General features: G+C 38.7%; 1 protein-coding gene across 1 annotated transcript in view; it reads left to right on the forward strand.

Moving 5' to 3' along the window:
* Nucleotides 1-19236, forward strand: part of JAZF1 (JAZF zinc finger 1) — a 384746-nt gene that overhangs the window by 305726 nt on the left and 59784 nt on the right. Inside the window, exon 3 of the mRNA XM_007521609.2 lies at nucleotides 465-661. Coding sequence (XP_007521671.1) covers nucleotides 465-661 — 197 coding nt within the window. The remainder of the gene's footprint in view (nucleotides 1-464; nucleotides 662-19236) is intronic.

The raw sequence follows: 19236 nt of genomic DNA on the forward strand, positions 1-19236 counted from the left end.
CCATGTGGTGTGTTGCCCAGCAGTATACTTGGAATAGCTTAAGAGGTTACAAGTGTGAACGAGATCTAATTCTCATGTAGAAAAGCAAAAAGTCTGTATCAACTGGACGCCTACAGCTGTTAGTCACATTTTACAGAGAACACAGCTGAAGTTTACAGAGGTATATCAGTTTGCCTTGACTCACACAGTCAGTAACAGCGTCAGGATTTCAACCCTGGCCTGTCGGCGTCCCATGCTCTTAACATGATGTCAGTTTCTTCATTCTACTTGGTAGGAGATTTGTTTTTATGTTACCATTTAAAAACCTACTTTGGCAAAGCAGAACTTGGCCTGGAGTTGGTGTATGGCACCAAAGTAAGAATCTGGGGTGGGGGGGAGGGTTCAGGTCCTGAAACATGATAGCAGAGGAGGACCTAGTGGGGGTTGTAAATAATCATGCTGACTTACATCCCTCATTGCTTCAGATTCATGACGGATGCTGCACGCAGAGAGCAGGAGTCCCTAAAGAAGAAGATTCAGCCCAAACTCTCACTGACCCTGTCCAGTTCTGTGTCTCGAGGGAATGTGTCTACCCCACCTCGCCACAGCAGTGGAAGCCTTACTCCCCCCGTGACCCCGCCCATCACCCCTTCCTCTTCGTTCCGAAGCAGCACTCCAACAGGTGAGTGGCTTGGTCCTGCCACCTTGAGTGGGAGTGGTCCTGGGAGAAAACCCACTATGGAGAGAGAGAGAGAGAGAGAAAGAGAGGGAGAGGTGCAGCACCTGGTTGAGCGCATATGTTACAATACGCAAGGACCCAGGTTCAAGCCTCCCACCGGCAGGGGGAAAACTTCAGGAGTGGTTAAGCAAGGCTGTAGATGTCTCTCTGTCACTTTCCCTCTCTGTCTCCCTCTTTCTCTCAATTTCTGGCTATCTCTATCAAATAAATAAAGATAATAAAAGAGAGTGAGTATGTGTGTACACACTCCTGTGCTCACATAATCGCTTGGGGGCAGACGAGACTAATTAGCAGATGGTGATTCGGACCCACCTACTCTTTGGCCTCTAAAGTTCATTAATCCAATCATCTATTTATTATTGAAGAAAGATTTTATTGTTTATAATATATATGTGATCTTGGTCTTATAGATATTTTTTATGCCTCTACCATTTAAATGATAGAGATAAAGTGATAAAATGCTTTGGATTTGTTTCAGTCAGCTAGGGGAGTGGAAGAACCAGGGAGTGCCCTGTACTGTTAGTTATTGTGGAAGCTGGATATTGGGTTCATAGAAATTACTTCCATCATCCTTTCTCTTCTTGCTACACATTGTACTTTTACACAGTAGATATTTTTTCAAAGATTTGTTTATTTATTTCAGTGAGAGAGACACAGAGTGTGAGAGAGAGAGAGACCAGAATACAGCTCATCTCTGGCTTATGGTATTATCTCGGATCTAACCTGGCTACCTTGGGCCTTCAGACATACTAATACTTTGCTCTAACAAGTAGCTATTGCCCCCCTAGCTCATAACAAATATTTTAAAATAAGTATATGCATACTAGGGGGGCTGGGTGGTGGTGTACCCGGTAAAGTGCAGATTCTTCTATTTTCAAGGACCAGTTCAAGCCCCCAGTTCTTACGGATAGAGGAGAAGCTTCATGAGTGGAGAAGCAATGCTTCAGATATCAACTTTTCTCTCTCCTTATCTCTTCCTTCCCTCTCAATTTCTCTCTCTCCCTATCAAAAAGAAAGAGAAAAAAGAAGGAGAAAAAGAAAGAGAGAGAGAGAGAGAGAGAAGGCAAGCAAGAAAGAAAAGGAAAAACGATGGCCATTAGGCCATTGTGAATGGCGGATTCATCATGCAGGCACCAATCCCCAGCAATAACCCTAGTGGATATAGTTTTTTTTTACATTTTTTTATTATCTTTATTTTATTTACTGTATAGAAACAGCCAGAAATTGAGACACCTGCAGCACTGCTTCACCACGTGCAAAGCATTCCCCCTGAAGGTGGGGACTGGGGGCTCGAACCTGGGTCCTTGCACATTGTGACATGTCCACTCAACTAGTGCACCACCACTTGGCCCCCCTGGCTATAATTTTTTCTTTAATTTCCATCTCAAGTGATAAGCTTCAGTAGTGAACCAAAAGAGACCCATCTCTGTCCTGAAGGAGTTTAGGCCTAATGGAAGATGCTGACATTCTAGGTGGTCAGTAAGATTCTTGGAACCAAGAGATATTTCACCCAATAGAGCACACATCTTGCCATAGGCAAAGCCCTTGGTTTAAACCCTGATACCCCATGGAAATGCCATGGACAGCACCAAGGGAGCTCCATGGCTGGTGGAGCAGTGTTATGGTATATGTCTCTCTCTCTCTAAAAAAAAATAATTATTAACAAATGGTTCAGGAACACCACTTAGTAGCGTTCAGGTGTGCATGAGATCTCTGTGCAACATTAAAAAAATTTCGGGGGTCAAGTGGTTAAGCGCACGTGGCACAAAGCATGAGGACCGGTGTAAGGATCCTGGTTCGAGCCCCCGGCTCCCCACCTGCAGGGGTGTCACTTCACAAGAGGTGAAGCAGGTCTGCAGGTATCTTTCTCTTCCCCTTTCTGTCTTCCCCTCCTCTCTCCATTTCTCTCTGTCCTATCCAACAATGAATGACATCAACAATAATAATAATAACCACAACAAGGGCAACAAAAGGGGGGAAAATGGCCTCCAGGAGCAGTGGATTCATGGTGCAGGCACTGAGACCCAGCAATAACCCTAGAGGAAAAAAAAAAATCCTCCCTCTCCCAAAAATATGCGAGCAACTGAAAAATAAACGAGTTTTAAATACAGATCAAAGTCAGCTTTATAAATGCATAAAACTGAAATGCAGAATGGAGCTTGGAACTGTATCCATCAAATTTCTTATCAAACCTTGCCTGAATTTAACTAATTTCCTCACATTGCTCTTCAAAGCTTAGCCCTGAGTGGGAGCAGGCTAAGATGCACCTCAGGCTTTGAGCTGAGCCTGCACAGTCATGCTGATTCACAGGTTCTTTAAGTCATTGCTCATCTGTGGGCAGGAGTGGGTAATGGCAGTAGAAAGAGGCAGGTAAAGGTGCCTCCTCTCTTCTTTTCATCCAAGTCATAGGGCATATATTTCACTTCTCCCAGTAGGAATATGGACAAGTTCACCAATAAAATACCATTGTAAGCATGACAAGTGCTATGAGAAAGGATTCAGTAATCTGAAAGCATCCAGAGAGAAGTTTGACCTGGTCAGGAAAGGCTTTTCTGCAAAATAAATAGTAGGCACATCCAGCCAGGGGACAGAATTTTGTAGACTGCATGAAGGAGAACCCGGCATGTCCCAGATCCTAGCAGTGGTCCTGGTGGCAGGATATTAGATGAGGCCCAGCAAGTCAGCAGGGACCAGGACATTGTGAGTCTCTGGGGAGATAGCTCAGCTTGTTAGAGCACAGAACCCGAATCCAAGGCCCCAGAGGTTGCAGGTTCAATCACCAGCACTGTTTTATACCAGAACTGAGCAGTGCCCTGATCTCTTTTTCTTTCTCTCATAATGTATATATTTAATTACCACCAGGGTTATCACTGAAGCTTGGTGCCTGTACAACAAAACCACTGCTCTTGGTGGCTGTTTCTCTCCCTCTCTCTCTCTCTCTCTCTCTCTCTCTCCCTTCCTCCCTCCCCCCTCTTTCTTTCTTTCTATTTGATAGGACAAAGAGAAGTTAATGGGGGAGGGGAGACAGAGGAGAGAGACATCTGCAGTACCTGCTTCACTGCTCACAAAGCTTCCCCCCTGCAGGTAGAGCATAAGGGCTTGAGCCTGGGTCCTTGTGCATGGTAATGTGTGCACTTAACCAGGTGCCCAGCCCCCTCTCATAAAAAAAAAAAAAAAATAAGAGTATAGGAGATAGCATAATGGTTATGCAAACAGAATCTCATACCTGAGGCTCTGAGGTACCAGGTTCAGTCCCCTGCACCACCATAAGCCAGAGCTGAACAATTCTCTGGTTAAAAAATAATAATAATAATTAAATAAACAAATAAGAAAATTTTAAAGTGAAAAACTAAATCTAAAAAAAAAAAGTTTTTTTTTCCTTTCAATTTGTATTTCTCTTCTATATGTCACCTGTCAAGGATGCAACAACAATAAAATTTCTCAAAAATGATTGCAAATATTACTTTTGGGGGAAATAATAGGTTCACAAAATTAAATTGGTTTCCTTGTCAGAGTACTATATATATTGCTATTTTCCAAGGGAAGGATTTAGTGAGTTACCCAAATTTAGTGGCTCTGATAGTCAGACCTCTTTTTTTTTTCTTTTCAAATCATTTTATTGGGGGCAGGGGTAATGGTTTACAGTACAGTTACAGACATATGGCTATAATCTCTCATCTCCTTGTGATAAGTACCTGCAAAACTCCACCTCCAACTTATGTCCTTCACACACACACACACACACACACACACACACACACACACACACACACACACACACCAGGCCCAACAGCCTTTTTACCCTATTCCAGCACCTCCTTCCCCAAAAGTCCTTTGCTTTGATGCATTGTGGTACTTGATTTTGGAGGTGCTCCTCAAGGAACTCACAGAAAACAAAACTCCTTCTGTTCCATCAAGACTGGGAATTCCAGAAGCCAGACCTTGCACCTTCTGCATCCCACAAGGACCTTAGGTCCATACTCCCAGAGGGGTAAAGAATAGGAAAGCTATCAGGGGAAGGGATGGGATACGGAGATCTGGTGGTGGAATTGTGTGGAGTTATACCCCTCTTATCCTATGGTTTTTGTCAATGTTTCCTTTTTATAAAAAAGAAAAAAAAAAAAAAAGACTGGGTACTTTGAAAGCAAGTTAGGCAAAGGAACAGGAGTTCTTATCCAAGCTTTTCATTTGTGAATTACTAACAATGCCTTTTATGTAGGTTTTTGTGTGAGGATTAACTGTGATAGCATATATGTGCTTCCAGCATTCACTGTTTGCTTATCTGCTCTGGAGTTTTCAACTAATTGCCTCAGGAATAGAATCAAGATTGTGTTGCCCATTTCCTTGTACAACCATTTACCCCCATATATTTTATTCTGTGAATACTGACTTTCTAAGATCTTTGGATAACATTCACCTTGTATATCTAAGGAATGCTATGAAAATGAAGTATAATTCTGTAGTGCTCTTTTCTGGGCAGTTCTATCAGTATTTATTCATATGTAATATGAATTATGGGGACAGTTTTATACTTGGGTATGTTTTATACCATGCTAAATAGTAACTGACTTATGGTTAACACCAGATAACCATGACTGCCCCAATTAGTAACAAGATCCCTAGGACCCCAAGAAAATAAAGACAGCTTGAAAGTGAGAGTTTATTATTTCTCGTATAAAATGTTTGGAAGAAATGGAATCATTTCCTTTCCTTCAGACATAAAGAAACTGTTCTGACACCTTGCCTTTTTTAAGCAATTTCCCACTGAGGGAGCTAATTTATGTTGTGGTAAAGATGTATCATTTTCAGATTGTCAAGCTCATTGGTAAGTTATTTGCTGCTAAAGAACACTTCATGTAAATATCAAAAAAATAGCAGGGGAGGAATGATTTCTTTTTTTTTTTTTTTTTTTTGTTTGGAATGGTTTCTTAAATCCCTACCTTGTACAAATTTGATTATGGACATTTTTCAATGTTAAAAGTATCATTTTGCCTGTAGTTAGAGCAGTCAGCTTATTTTGTCTGACTAAGGTGGATCCAATCACTTTCCTTACCAGGTTATAAATAATAATGTGTCTCAACTCCTGAATTTACTCTTCAAGTTCTTTATACAAGGTGCATTCTTGATCCAGAAGTAATGGTCATATTATAGGAAATTGCATTTATAGAATATTCCATAAAAGCATACTGCCTTGGCTAGAATGAATTGGAGTGAATTATCCTAGAGTTTTAATTATTTCTTATGTATTCTTAGAATCAGAATTTATTTCGTAGTTTACTTCTTTTTCTTTTTTTGGGTAAGAATGTTTTCTTTTTAACTTTTTTATGGGAGAGCTTAATCATTTACAGTAAATATAGTTGTTTATAACATGTGTAAAATTTCTCAATTTTCTGTAAAACATTCTCACCGCCAGCCTAGATCCTCCTCCACCATCATGCCCCCACCCTTCCCAGAATCTTTTGCTTTGATGTCACACATCAAGCTTAGTCCAAGTACTATGTTGTGTTTCACCTTTCTGTTCTTATTCTTAACTTCTCTCCTTGAGGGCTATCAGCCCATATTTAGTCTTTCTGGTCTATCTCACTTAACGTGATTCCTTTAAGCTCCATCTAACATGAGGTAAAGAAGGTGAATTAATTATTCTTAATAGCTGAGTAGTATTCCATTGTGTATATATACACCACAACTTGCTCAGCCACTCATCTGTTGTTCGACACCTAGATTGCTTCCAGGTTTTGGCTATTACAAATTGTGCTGCTGTGAACATAGGCATACACAAATATTTTTGGATGGGTGTGTTTGATTCCTTAAGATACAGTACAGGAGAACAATTGCAGGATAATAGGGTAGGTACATTTCTAGACTTCTGAGAGTTCTCTAGACTGCTTTCCACAAGGATTGGACCAATTTACATTCCCATCAACAGTACAGGAAAGTTCCTTTACCCCACAACTTCAGTATTTGTTGTTACTATCCTTTCTGGCATATGGCATTCTCATAGGAATGAAGCCGTATCTCGCTGTTGTCTTTATTTGCATTTCTCTTTTTTTTAATTATATTTATTTGATAGAGGTAGCCAGAAATCAAGAGGAAGGGGGATTTAGAGAGGGAGAGAGACACCTACAGCATTGCTCACCACTTGTGAAGCTTTCCTCTTGCAGGTGGGGGCTGGGAGCTTGAACTTGGGTCCTTGAACCAGGTGTACCACCACCTGGTCCCTTTATTTGCATTTCTCTGATAATCAGTGACATTTAGCATTTTTCTCTTAAATCTGTTGGCCCTCTGGGTCTCTTCTTTGGTAAATATTCTGTTCACATCCTCTGCCCTCTCTTGGATGGGGTCATTTGAGTTTTTGTTGCTGAGTCTTTATATATTTTGGTTATTAGCCTTTGGTTTAATGTAAGGAGTCTCTCTATTTGGGTGGTAGATTCTTTTGCTGTGCAGAAGCTTTTCAATTTGACATAGTCCCATTGGTTTATTTTTGTTTTTGTCTTTGTTACAGTTGGGCTTGAGTCATTAAAAATGCCTATAAAACTTAGATGGGGGAGTTGGGCGGTAGCACAGCGGGTTAAGGGTTAAGGGGAGTCACTTCACAGGCAGTAAAGCAGGTCTGCAGGTGTCTATCTGTCTCTCTCCTTCTCCATCTTCCCCTCCTCTCTCCATTTCTCTCTGTCCTATCTAACAATGACATCAATAACAACAACAATAACTACAACAACAATAAAAAATAAGGGCAACAAAAGGGAATATATATATATATATATATATATATATATATATATATATATTCAATTTTCCCAATACCATTTGTTGAAGAGACACCCCTTCATTTAGTTTTTGGGCCTCCTTGTCAAAAATTAAATGCCTTTAGGTATGTTTTTTTTTTTCTTTTTCAGTTGCTAAATCTTAGGAGACAGTTCTTACCGTTTTCATTGTCTATCCATATTGATTTTATTTTCTTATTGTATAATACAAAATTTTTCCTTAAAGAAAACTTTAAGATACTTTAAATGGTGGTGATAGAGGGGGTCACAAGGCTTTTTCTATAAATGACCAAGTAATAGATACTTTATACTTTGCATGCTATAGAGTCTGTTTTGGCTATTTGACTCTGCTTTTGCAGTGTAAAACAAACAAACGTCGTATGTCTCATTAAAACTAAATGTTTCGGAAATTTAATTTGCAAAAACAGGCCAGATGATCAAACCATAGATTTCCTACCCTGCTTTTAGTAATGGAAAGTTGGAATTTAAGAATAAATGTGATTAAACTTCCTAAAGATAAAACAATTCCTACCAGCTTCCTGTAAGAGTCATATTTAGAGTATATGGATAAAGAAGAAAGGACAAGTAATGTTTTTAGAGTGTTTACTACATATGATTTCTGTATACTTTGTGGTGATAGCTTAGGTTACTTTGTAATGATTAACATGGAAACACTGTCACATTATGTTGTTAAATTAAAAAAAAAATCAGATTATAATACTGCTTGTGCGACATGACCCCAGTTTTCCAATTGAGATGGTGTTATTTATTTTGTTATTTTTTTATTACAGTTTCTAAAGTAAATCTAAGTTATTTTTGTAATTAAAACAACTTTTGTGTATGTGTAAGCAAGAGGTACAGACAGAACTACTGACCCTCCTCTAAAACACACAGAATTTAGTGTCTTTCTTCTTTCTTTAAGTTAATTTGTAGACCTTTTGGGGGAGTTGAAAAAAGTTTAATAAGGTTGTCCTAAAAGAAAGGGCTGGGTTAGTTCTTGTAGCCTGTTAGTGATTTTTTATTTTTCTATCATTACTTATAGCTTAGTGAAGATGTTGATTTTCTTTTTCCATCCCCAAGACTTACCCACCAAATCTCTTAAAATAGTGACTCTCTGTCAGACCTAAAGTTTGATGTCATCCTGGAAGTTTTAAATTTTTCCTTTGGGATTCACACCAAGACTGATTGAGTTGGTTAGTGGGACTTGACTTTCGGAGTTTCGGTTTTTTGTTTGTTTGTTTGTTTGTTTGTTTTTAAGCTATCTTGACTTAGGTAAGTCTAAACTACAACCAGAGCTGGGAAATCACTGTTTCAATATATGACTCACTGAGTTGTTATCACTGTGTGTTTTCTTGTTTGGGTTGACATAGTTTCAGCTTGTCTAGAGAAAGGTTACTGTAGGTCACTGCATAAACTCCTAACATGAGTCCACTGGGACTGGACAGATGCTCACATATGTCAATAAAAAAGTCATGGAAAAGGTTAGCTAGATTTCTGTTATAATAACACTGCATAGTCTCTCCTGGAAAATACTTGTATATTTATTTATATTGACCAATTCAAGGAGAAAAACTTCAAGTATTAAACTAGAGGAAGACCCCCAATTTTTTTTGTTTGTTTAGGCTGCCTATAACAATTGTGAAATTGCAGCTTATATCTATTAAAGTATAATTTAAGCTTCTTTTTTCAATATTTTATTTATTTATTTTTAAAGATAGAGAGGGAAGTAGGAGATAGAAAGGAAGAGAGAAAAATACCTGCAGACCTGCCTCGCCTCTTGTGAAGTTTCTCACTATGCAGGTAGGGACCAAGGGCTTGAATCTGAGCCCTTGCACACTATAACATGTATGCTCAACCCAAAGCACTACCACCCTGCCCTCTAATTTAAGTTTCTACATTTTATTTCATCTCATCTTCCTGTGTCTCTTGCTGTTTTACTTTCTAACAGATCTTTAACATTCTTCTATGACTTTTGCAATAAAGTGTTTAAATGTATAAGGATTTTGAAGGGCAAATGCTAGAAGAAGAAGGATTTTGAAATGTTTAAGAATTACTGATACAGAACAAATAATGTTTAATTGTTCCTCCTATGTTTACAGAATTACGGAGCTCATAAAACTTTGCTTGACATTTAGAAGCTCTTATCTGACCCAAGGAGATAGCACAGTGGTTATGCAAAAAGTCTTCCATGCCTGAGACCCCCAGGTCCCAGGTTCAATCCCCAAGACCACTATAAGGCAGAGCTGAGCAGTGACCTGGTAATCAATAAACAAACAAACATTCTATATAAATGGAGTTGAGTTGAATTTTACCCTATGTGCCTTAATCTTTAGAACACAAAATGAATTTAAAAGCAGAAAATATTATCTAAAGTAAGGTCTACACAAATATATTTCCCTTCCCCACCCTCCAAAAATAGATGAAAAGGCCTCAGCAAAGTAAATCCTATTTGATAGTGGAAAGTGGAAAAAGAGAAATGAAATATTTCAGCCCCATTGAATTTTGTGACTTATTAATAATTTCCTGAAGTTGTATATTGGCATTTCTAATAGGTTCTGTCCTTAAGAATTGAGTGTCTGAAGCCCTGGTCCCACCCTGCAGGGGGGAAAGCTTCACAAGTGGTGAAGCAGGGCTGCAGGTGTCTGTCTTTCTTCCTCTCTATCTCCCACTCCTTTCTCAATTTCTCTGTCTCTATCCAATAATAAATAAAAATAGTTTTTAATTGAGTGTCTGGATAATTCCTAAGAAACGTTCCCTAAAATCTTCCTATTAAGAAAATGGCCTTGATTTCTTTTTCCCTTTTTACTTAAATGTGCTATCTTGTATCTGGAGAACGGCAAAATGTTGCTATGTTATCTGGTTTACATTCTGTCCAGTGTCAATAACACATTCTTTCCTGGCCTGTGGTTTGTTTGCCTATTTGTCTATGTATTACTTTGTTCTAATCATGGTCCATTGACTCGTAAAACCTTCATCCTGCTCCTGAATGTCAAGGTCCAGTCTTAAGGCTAATTCTCCTTCCTTCCACACTATCTTATGTGGCTACTTGTTTTTAATCTATTCTTGCTACTTGCAGTATAGATAGGGGAAGGGTGGCAGGAAGGAAATATATTTTACTTACTTTTCTACAGTTATACCATTTAGAAGAGACAGTCCCAAGCAAAATATTTTCTTAACTTGAAGAAAAGAATCAAATCTACAAGGATCATAATAATAATATATTAAATCTTTATATATTGTACAAAGGGATGAACAGTCATCATTGTTAACCTCACTTTAACCCAGTTTTAAAGACAAATGAGTTGAGACTCATTCAAGTTAAAGTGGCTTATAAGTAGACTAGCCATTGTTTACCTCAGCACCAGAATTTTGTGGGCATCTTTTCATTTGACATAATTCATTGAGCACCTATTGTTACAGGCACAGTGACAGATATTGGGGAGTCAGAAAAATATAAGTCATTATGGATTTTGGGTCAAGACTTGCACCTGTTAGCAGAAGCAAATTCTATTCCTGTAGCACAGATATTCAATCAACATGACATTTACACAGACAGACTAAATTATCAGTTTAAATGATTAGTCAGATAATTTAGTCTATCTGTGTAAATGATACCAATAAAACAAAGATACACATTAGAGTTATTCTCTTTTTGTTTTATTAGTGTCATTAGCTGTATAATACAGTAAGCTATATATTTATGTCCATAGAATGACTTAGATATTGTAACATAAATTCCATTTTTCTTTTTTTTTTTAATTTTTTATTTGTTATTGGATAGAGACAGAGAGAAGTTGAGAGAGAAGGGGGAGATAGAGAGGAACAGAGACTGAGAGACACCTGCAGACCTGCTTCATCGCCTATGAAGTGTCTCCCCTGCAGGTGGGGAGCTGGGGGCTCCAGCCAGGATCCTAACCAGTCCTTGCACTTTGCGCCACATGCGCTTAACCCTCTGTGCGACTCCCTGACTCCCAAATTCCATTTTTTAATAGTTAAAACTAGATACCTTTCTATACACAGTGATGTGGTCAGATTTTTTGTGTGCTCTGAAAGTGGAGTGTAAAACCCAAGATGAAGTGCCTGTTGAACTTGCAATGTGAAGATTAATGAAAAAAAAAACAGAAATAACCATTTGTATTAAACACTATCTTGGTGAAATACTTAAACTACTAGTTCAGCTTTAGAAGGGCCCTTCTCTGCAAGATACCGTGCTCCAGTGACTAAACCCCAAGTGTCCAGAAGCCATTGTCTGTCAGCAGCAGGAATGGTCATATCAGTTTAGAATGAGGGCTTCTTTTTTTTTTAAATATTTTTAAAAATATTTTTTATATTTATTTTTATTTATTTATTCCCTTTTGTTGCCCTTGTTGTTTTATTGTTGTAGTTATTATTGTTGTCATTGTTGTTGGATAGGACAGAGAGAAATGGAGAGGGGAGGGGGAAGACAGAGAGAGGGAGAGAAAGATAGACACCTGCAGACCTGTTTCACCGCTTGTGAAGCGACACCCCTGCAGGTGGGGAGCCAGGGTTTGAACCAGGATCCTTATGCGGGTCCTTGTGCTTAGTGCCACCTGCGCTTAACCCGCTGCACTACAGCCCAACTCCCAAAATGAGGGCTTCTTGATGTAGCTGAAGAGCATGTTCAAAACAAAGAAAAAAGTTTTCTTCCTAACAGAATTCTGCCCTTTTAGGCAGACAGTATTCCTCCATCTCCAGCCAGCACTGCTTGTGCATGTTTATTTTTGGTCTGCACTGACCTCAGAGATGGCTGGTTCCAGGAATGTGTGTTACAGGTGGTGTTTGCTAATGATCTGCTCTGGGTTTGGGTACATTTTCCCATGTGGGAACGGAGGGGCTCATATCTAAAAACAAAAATGACACACTTTGTTATCATTAACACAGGAGTGTTTAAATTAGCTATTTTATACTGGACAGCCATGTTTAAAAAAAAAAAAATGAAACTAGACCACCACTTAATAGCAGACCTCAAAATTCACTCAAAATGGATCAAAGGCCTGGATAGTAGACCCCAAGCTATAAAATATATAGAAGAAAACATCAGACTAGAGACTTGAGCCCAGATCTTTACACATAGTAACATAGATGAAATACATTAACTGTCCTGTTTCTAAAACTCAGACCTGGGAAGTACTGTGTCTCAGCTAGCAAACTCCCAGACTGGCACTAGCCTTTTCTGAGTATCTGAGTATATGGTCTTAGAGTCCCAGGTATCTCTCCCTCAGTCCCTTTCTGTCCATGAGCCACACGTGTTTGTACTCGCCTGTGGCTTGCTGAGGTTTTGGGCTTTTTTTAACTTTTCTTTTTTTTTAATATTTATTTTATTTATTCCCTTGTGTTGCCCTTTTTTTATTGTTGTAGTTATTGTTTTTGTTGTTATTGATGTCATCGTTGTTGGATAGGACAGAGAGACATGGAGAGAGGAGGGGAAGACAGAGAGGGGGAGAGAAAGACAGACACCTGCAGACCTGCTTCACCGCCTGTGAAGCGACTCCCCTGCAGGTGGGGAGCCGTAAAGCAGTCCTTGCGCTTTGCGCCATGTGGGCTTAACCTGTTGCGCTACCACCGGACTCCTAGTATTTTTTTTTTTTAAGTATGAACATGGCCACAAACATATGGAGGAAAAAAAAAGAAAATGTTCTACTTCGCTTATTATCAGAAAAATGCAAATTAAAACTACAGTGAGTGCTGAGGAGACAGCATGATGGTTATGCAAAAGACTTTCGTGCCTGAGGCTCTGCAGCCTCAGGTTCAATCCACAGAACCACAATAAGCCAGAGCTGAGCAGTGTTCTAGTCTCTCTGTATGTCTTTCATTAAAGTAAAATAAAAATAAATATTTATCCCATGTTCAGCAGAGAAGCAATTACAGAAGCCAGACCTTTTACCTTCTGCTCTCCATAATGATTCTGGGTCTATACTCCCAGAGAGGTAAAAAACAGGAAAGCTTCCAGTGAAGTGGGTGGGATTATGGAACTCTGGTGGTGTGAGAAACGTGTGGAATTTTACCCCTCCTGTCCTGTGGTTTTGACTATATTTTCTATATTTTATAAATGAACTTAATTAAAAATAAATATTTATAAGTAATTTTTTAGTTTATTTATTGGGAGATTAATCGTTTACAGTTGACAGTAAAATACAGTAGTTTGTACACGCATAACATTTCCCAGTTTTCCACATAACAATTCAACCCCTGCTAGGTCCTCCTCTGCCATCATGTTCCAAGACCTGAACCCTCTGCCCCACCCCAGAGTCTTTTATTTTGGTGCAATACATCAAAAAAATATATATATTTTTTAAAAAATACAATGTGATAGTACTTTGCAGCGGTGAGAATGGCTCACACTAAAAAAACAGGAACTGATAAGTGTTGACAAGGATGTGGACAAAAAGGACCTTTGTTACATTCTTGATGGGAATGTAAACTGGTGCAGCCCCTTTGAGAAACAGTATGAAGAAACCTCAAACAAGCATAACTGGAAATAATCTTAGAATCTAGCAATACCACTGCTAGGCATAAAACCAAGGGACATGAAACACTAATTCAAAGAGACATATTGTCCCTTATGTTTATAGCTGCATTCTTCACAGTAGCCAAGGAGTGAATGAATGAAAGCAACTTAACTGCCCATCAACAAATAATTGGGTGAAGAAATTATGGAATATATATATATATATATATATATACACACACACATATATATATTCAATGTAATATTACTCTGTAGTCAAATAAGACAATATTGTGCCCTTTGGGATAGAGTGGATGACTGCCGGGATAGCCTGAGGGTGCTTCTTCCCAAGCTAGTGCTCTCTGGGTTGGAGAGAACTCAACTGGAGCCGATCTAGGCTGCTGCGTGGGAGAGGGATCAGGAACTCGTGCATGCCGCACTAACTTTGCAGGAGATACACTCTGGAACTCTCGGAGCCAGAAAGCAATTTCCAAGTGTCTTTAATCAGAAGAGCAGCTGTTTTTATACTCTCCAAGTAGGGTGGAAACAGGATGTGATATAGAGAGGGTGGAGCGAAAAGTGACTGGTGGAAGATCAGGGTGTGACAAGGAGAGGGGGCGGAGCAGGTGAGAATTCTACTACTAAACCATCAATGCCCTGGAGGGAGTGTGGTGCTTTATGTAAATGTAAAAGTGATTTATGTAAATAGACCAAAGCTTTTAATGGGATTAAATCTATCCCTATATAGGCATATGGTTAAGCAGAAGCCAGGGGGAGCTGGCATACTATCCAACAGATGACATTGGACATTATTATGTTTAGTGAAAGAGATGAAAGAAAACCATTGGATGGCTTTGTTTAAATGTAGAATATAGAGAATTTAAATATATGAACTTGAAAAATCAAAATGCAACCAAATTGTCTCTAAGACTTTGGGACAGAACTTTGGTAGTGAGTGCGGTGTGAAACTATATTTATGTAATCTTATAATTTTGTCGACCATTATTAAGTCACTAATTTGAAAAAGAAAAACTACTGATGGTAGAAATAGTGAATTAGCTGACTTAAAAGATTTTTATCCTGTTTCTTTTTTTTTTTTTTTTAGCAAAGGTAGTGGTAATAACACTTGTAAATGTGGAAATCCAAAGTACCAAGAAAACTTAAAATTATTTTTTCTAGCAGATGTATGTACAGTTAGCCATGCATCAATTAATGATAAATTATTAAAATTTAATTAATTAATTAATTAATTAAAATACATTGTTAGGTGCTTTCACCATCATAGAAGTAATAACACAAGCTTAGATGATATAACCTACCAGAGAGTTATAAATGGTGTGGTCCATTGGTACCACCATCGTATATATATACATGGTTCATCCCTGATCAAAACATTAAGTTACAGAGGGCGGGTGGTATCGAAGAGGGTTAAGTGCACATGGTGCAAAGCACAAGGACCAGAGTAAGGATCCCAGTTTGAGCCCTGGGCTCCCCACCTTCAGGGGGTCGCTTCACAAGCAGTGAAGCAGGTCTGCAGGTGTCTTTCTTTCCTCCCTCTCTCTGTTTTCCCCTCCTCTCTCTGGATTTCTCTCTGTCCTATCCGACAATAACTACAAGGGCAATAAAACAGGAAAAATGACCTCTAGGAGCAGTGGATTCAAGTACAGGCACAGAGCCCTAGCAATAATCCTGGAGGCAAAAAAAAAAAAAAAATTAAGTTATGCATGAAGTGTACCCATTACACTTTCTAGTCCCTCTTTTATTGAAGGATATGCCTACAAAGATCAACTCACCATCACAATCAGGGTAACAGTGCCCTTCAGTCCACCTACTTTGAGACCATTGTACGTTTTTTATCCACCCCCACCCCTCCATCTTTCTTTATGTGAAAGATCTACCTAACTGATAAATATTGCCAAGGTTCTAGGACTTTGTAAAGGATTTCTCAAGGTCTTGAGGGCCAGATATTTTGATAATAGCTTCTCAGAAATACCCTGTGGAGGGCAGATAGTGCCCCAGAAGTTACTCTGATTAAAAAAAAAAAAAAAAAAAAGAGTTTAAAATAAATAAATAAGTAAATGGATTAGGTCACATGAGAAGAAAGTATTCCACTTACTGTCTTTCTTAAAGTAAAAACAGGTCCCACAGATTCTCCTATTGACCATGTTGCATGTGTTTATTTTATGCAATACTGTTCCTCCTCCCAGCTTGAGGAAGGTGAATCCTACAAAGGTCATAGAGCACCTTGAGGGTTCCAAAACCAAAGTGATACTGCCCCAGAAATAACACTCTAGGTATTTACCCAAAATGAATGAAAACACCTGTCCACAGAAGACAAGGATGATATACTGACCGGCTTTATTTACATTAGCACAGACCTCTCTGCCTACTTGCTAAGGAGGCAGCTGTACAAAGCACTCAGCATTCAGTCTGTAAGCAAATGGAGACTCAAGTTGTAATCTATCCAATCTACCTATCCATTCATCTATCAAATGGATACTCAAGTTGTAATGCTCCTTAGCAATTAAAAAAGAAAAGACTACAATAATGATGTATTAAAAAAAAAAATGAGTGAATCTCAAAACTTTATCTGAGCAAAAGAAATCAGATAATTTTGTCAGAGAATGCATATGAAATCCCAGTTCAGCAAATCTCTGATGTTATAAATCATCACAGAGTGATGTCTAAATTCCATGTCCTGGTTGAGATGTTTGTTATACAAGTGTTTATCAAGGTCATCAGATTACATAGTTACCATCTGTGCATTGCTCTATTTGTAAATTTTACCTCATTTTTAAAAAGGCAGAAAGGGAGCCTACAACTTCCACCCCTTCTTGAAGGGGCAAATAACATTTCCTCTGCTGTAAACAATCCATTTAAGAACAAAGGAAGTAAAAACACATGAAATAGGTCAAGTAGGAAAATCTCTGGAATTTCCTCTCCCTTGAAAGGCAGTAGGCTGAATCCTTTATGCTCATTTCTCCGAGTTTACAAATGCTAAGGAAACAGTAGAGTGGTCACATGAAACAGTCGCAATGTATTATATAAATAGAGTTAAAGGAGGGGGAGGAGGAAGAAGAAAGAATAATGAAAAAAAAAAAAGAGCTAATTGTCAAACATTTGGTCTAAAAAGACACAAACTTGATTAATGACTTAAGTGTTTCCTGATAGAAAAGTCTAGCATCCAGGTCTTCCAATACCCCAGTTAGCTTTCTATCAGATGCAGTGCTTTTTGTGCTGAAGAGTTTTTAGTAAAGGAAATTAAAACAGATAATTTTTAAATATTTTACTGGGGGGACTTAATGGTTTACAGTATTGTTTTTGACACATTGGGCATAATTTCTCATCTCCCCATCACAGGTGTCTGCAAAACAGTCTCTCCATCAACTTTGGTCCTTTTCATACACCAGGACTCCAAAGTTCTCCATCCCCCCACCATGCTTCTTCCCCAGAGTCCTTTGTTTTGGTGCAATACACCTAGCCCAGTCTAAGTTTTACTTTGTGTTTTCTCTTTCTGTCCTTATTAATCCATGTTGAAACTCTCAGGTATACCAACTTCTTATGAAGTGTTATCAGTTTATTAATCTGAAAAGATTTGATAGTTGTAGTAACAGAAAAGTGTCAATAATGTATCATCTAAGACAAATATTTTTTAAACATGCCATTTTAATAAATCTATCCTGTGGTCTCCCTCATAGGTGAAACGGAAGAAATCAAGCAAGGGAGTATTCACAGGGGGAATTTAATGGGCTGTGGTCTGCCCACTAAAACTGAGGTGTCAGGGGAGCATAGGCCAGTGTTAAGAAAGGGGTATTGAGGCAGCAGGTTAAGCGCAGGTGGCACAAAGCACAAGGACCAGCATAAGGATCCCAGTTCAAGTCCCCGGCTCCCCACCTGCAGGGGGAGTCGCTTCACAAGTGGTAAGCAGGTCTGCAGGTGTCTATCTTTCTCTGACTCTGTCTTCCCCTCCTCCCTCTCTCCATTTCTCTCTGTCCTATCTAACAACAACAATAATAACTACAACAATAAAACAACAAGGACAACAAAAAGGAATTAATTAATTAGTTAATTAATTAATTAATATTCAGAAAGAATGCCTAGGGGTTGGTTGGAGAGACATCATAATGGTCCCAAATCCAATCCCAGCACCACCATAAGCCGGAGCTGAGCAGTGCTCTGGTCTTTCACCTTGCTCTCTGTATCTCTCTCCTCTCTCATTATAATAAATTGAAAAGAAAATAAGAAGAATGCCCAGTAGAAATCATGAAGGTCTTTGCAGTCATGCTGGAAGTCCTAGATCCAGGTTGCTATCTTACTTTATCTTATTTCATTTTATCTTATTTTATTTTATTTTATTTTATTTTACTTTATTTGTCTCAGCAGAGTTTCTGTACTGGCCAAAAACATATCAAGAAAGATCACTAGGTAGAGTTGTTTTAAAGGGGACACATTAACTGTACCACTCATTCTCAGCTCCCCACAAAAAGAATGCAATCTTGAAGCCAACGTCCAGAACTCACTCATGCCAGCACCCAGCAAGGCACACAACTCTTTAGTTTTTCTTTGGAAGCACATATTGTAAGCCCAGAAAACGGGGTGGATTCTACTAAAAACACAAGCAAACCTGCACCCTCCCTCCTCACATAGACCTCTTGTGAGGGGATACAGATTTAACACCCGATGAACTCATAGACCAGCCGAGTGCGTACGTATCTAAAGAACACTTTTCTTTTTTCCCTCCTGACGTATTAACATCAGAGAAGACCTTTCATCTTGTGGGTATCACAGCAGCATACTTATTTCAATGTCTTTCCCATGTGGGCCTAGTTTTAACAATAAAATGATCCCAGGCACATCAGCTGCTTGGCGTTAAAGAAAGAATCTGCAGAAAAAAGAGAAAGCCTTAACTATGCTCATTTGTTCTTGCTACAAAAGGTAATCAAAGTATAGAATCTTCCTGCTCCTGTCCCAGAAACTTGTTCAGATTTTTTGGAAACACACACACACACACCATAGGAGTATTTAACAGGAAGGGAAAAACTTTGGCTTCTGGAACCTGTCCGGTGCCAGGGATGGAACAATTACTGCTTGTGTGCTTCTAACACCTTGGCACCAATTTTAGGTAGTAAGTGAAATGAACGGAAAGTGTTAATTTATAACCATCAAACCAGCAAGAAGTTGTCTTGATTTTATTAGATCAAAGGTGTGTTCTAGCAATATGTCTCACTGGTACTGAATAAGCAGTGTTTTTAAAACCTTGCCAATTCAGGAAATTTTTGGTATGG

Source organism: Erinaceus europaeus, chromosome 8, assembly GCF_950295315.1.
Source record: "Erinaceus europaeus chromosome 8, mEriEur2.1, whole genome shotgun sequence".
Classification (NCBI taxonomy): domain Eukaryota; kingdom Metazoa; phylum Chordata; class Mammalia; order Eulipotyphla; family Erinaceidae; genus Erinaceus; species Erinaceus europaeus.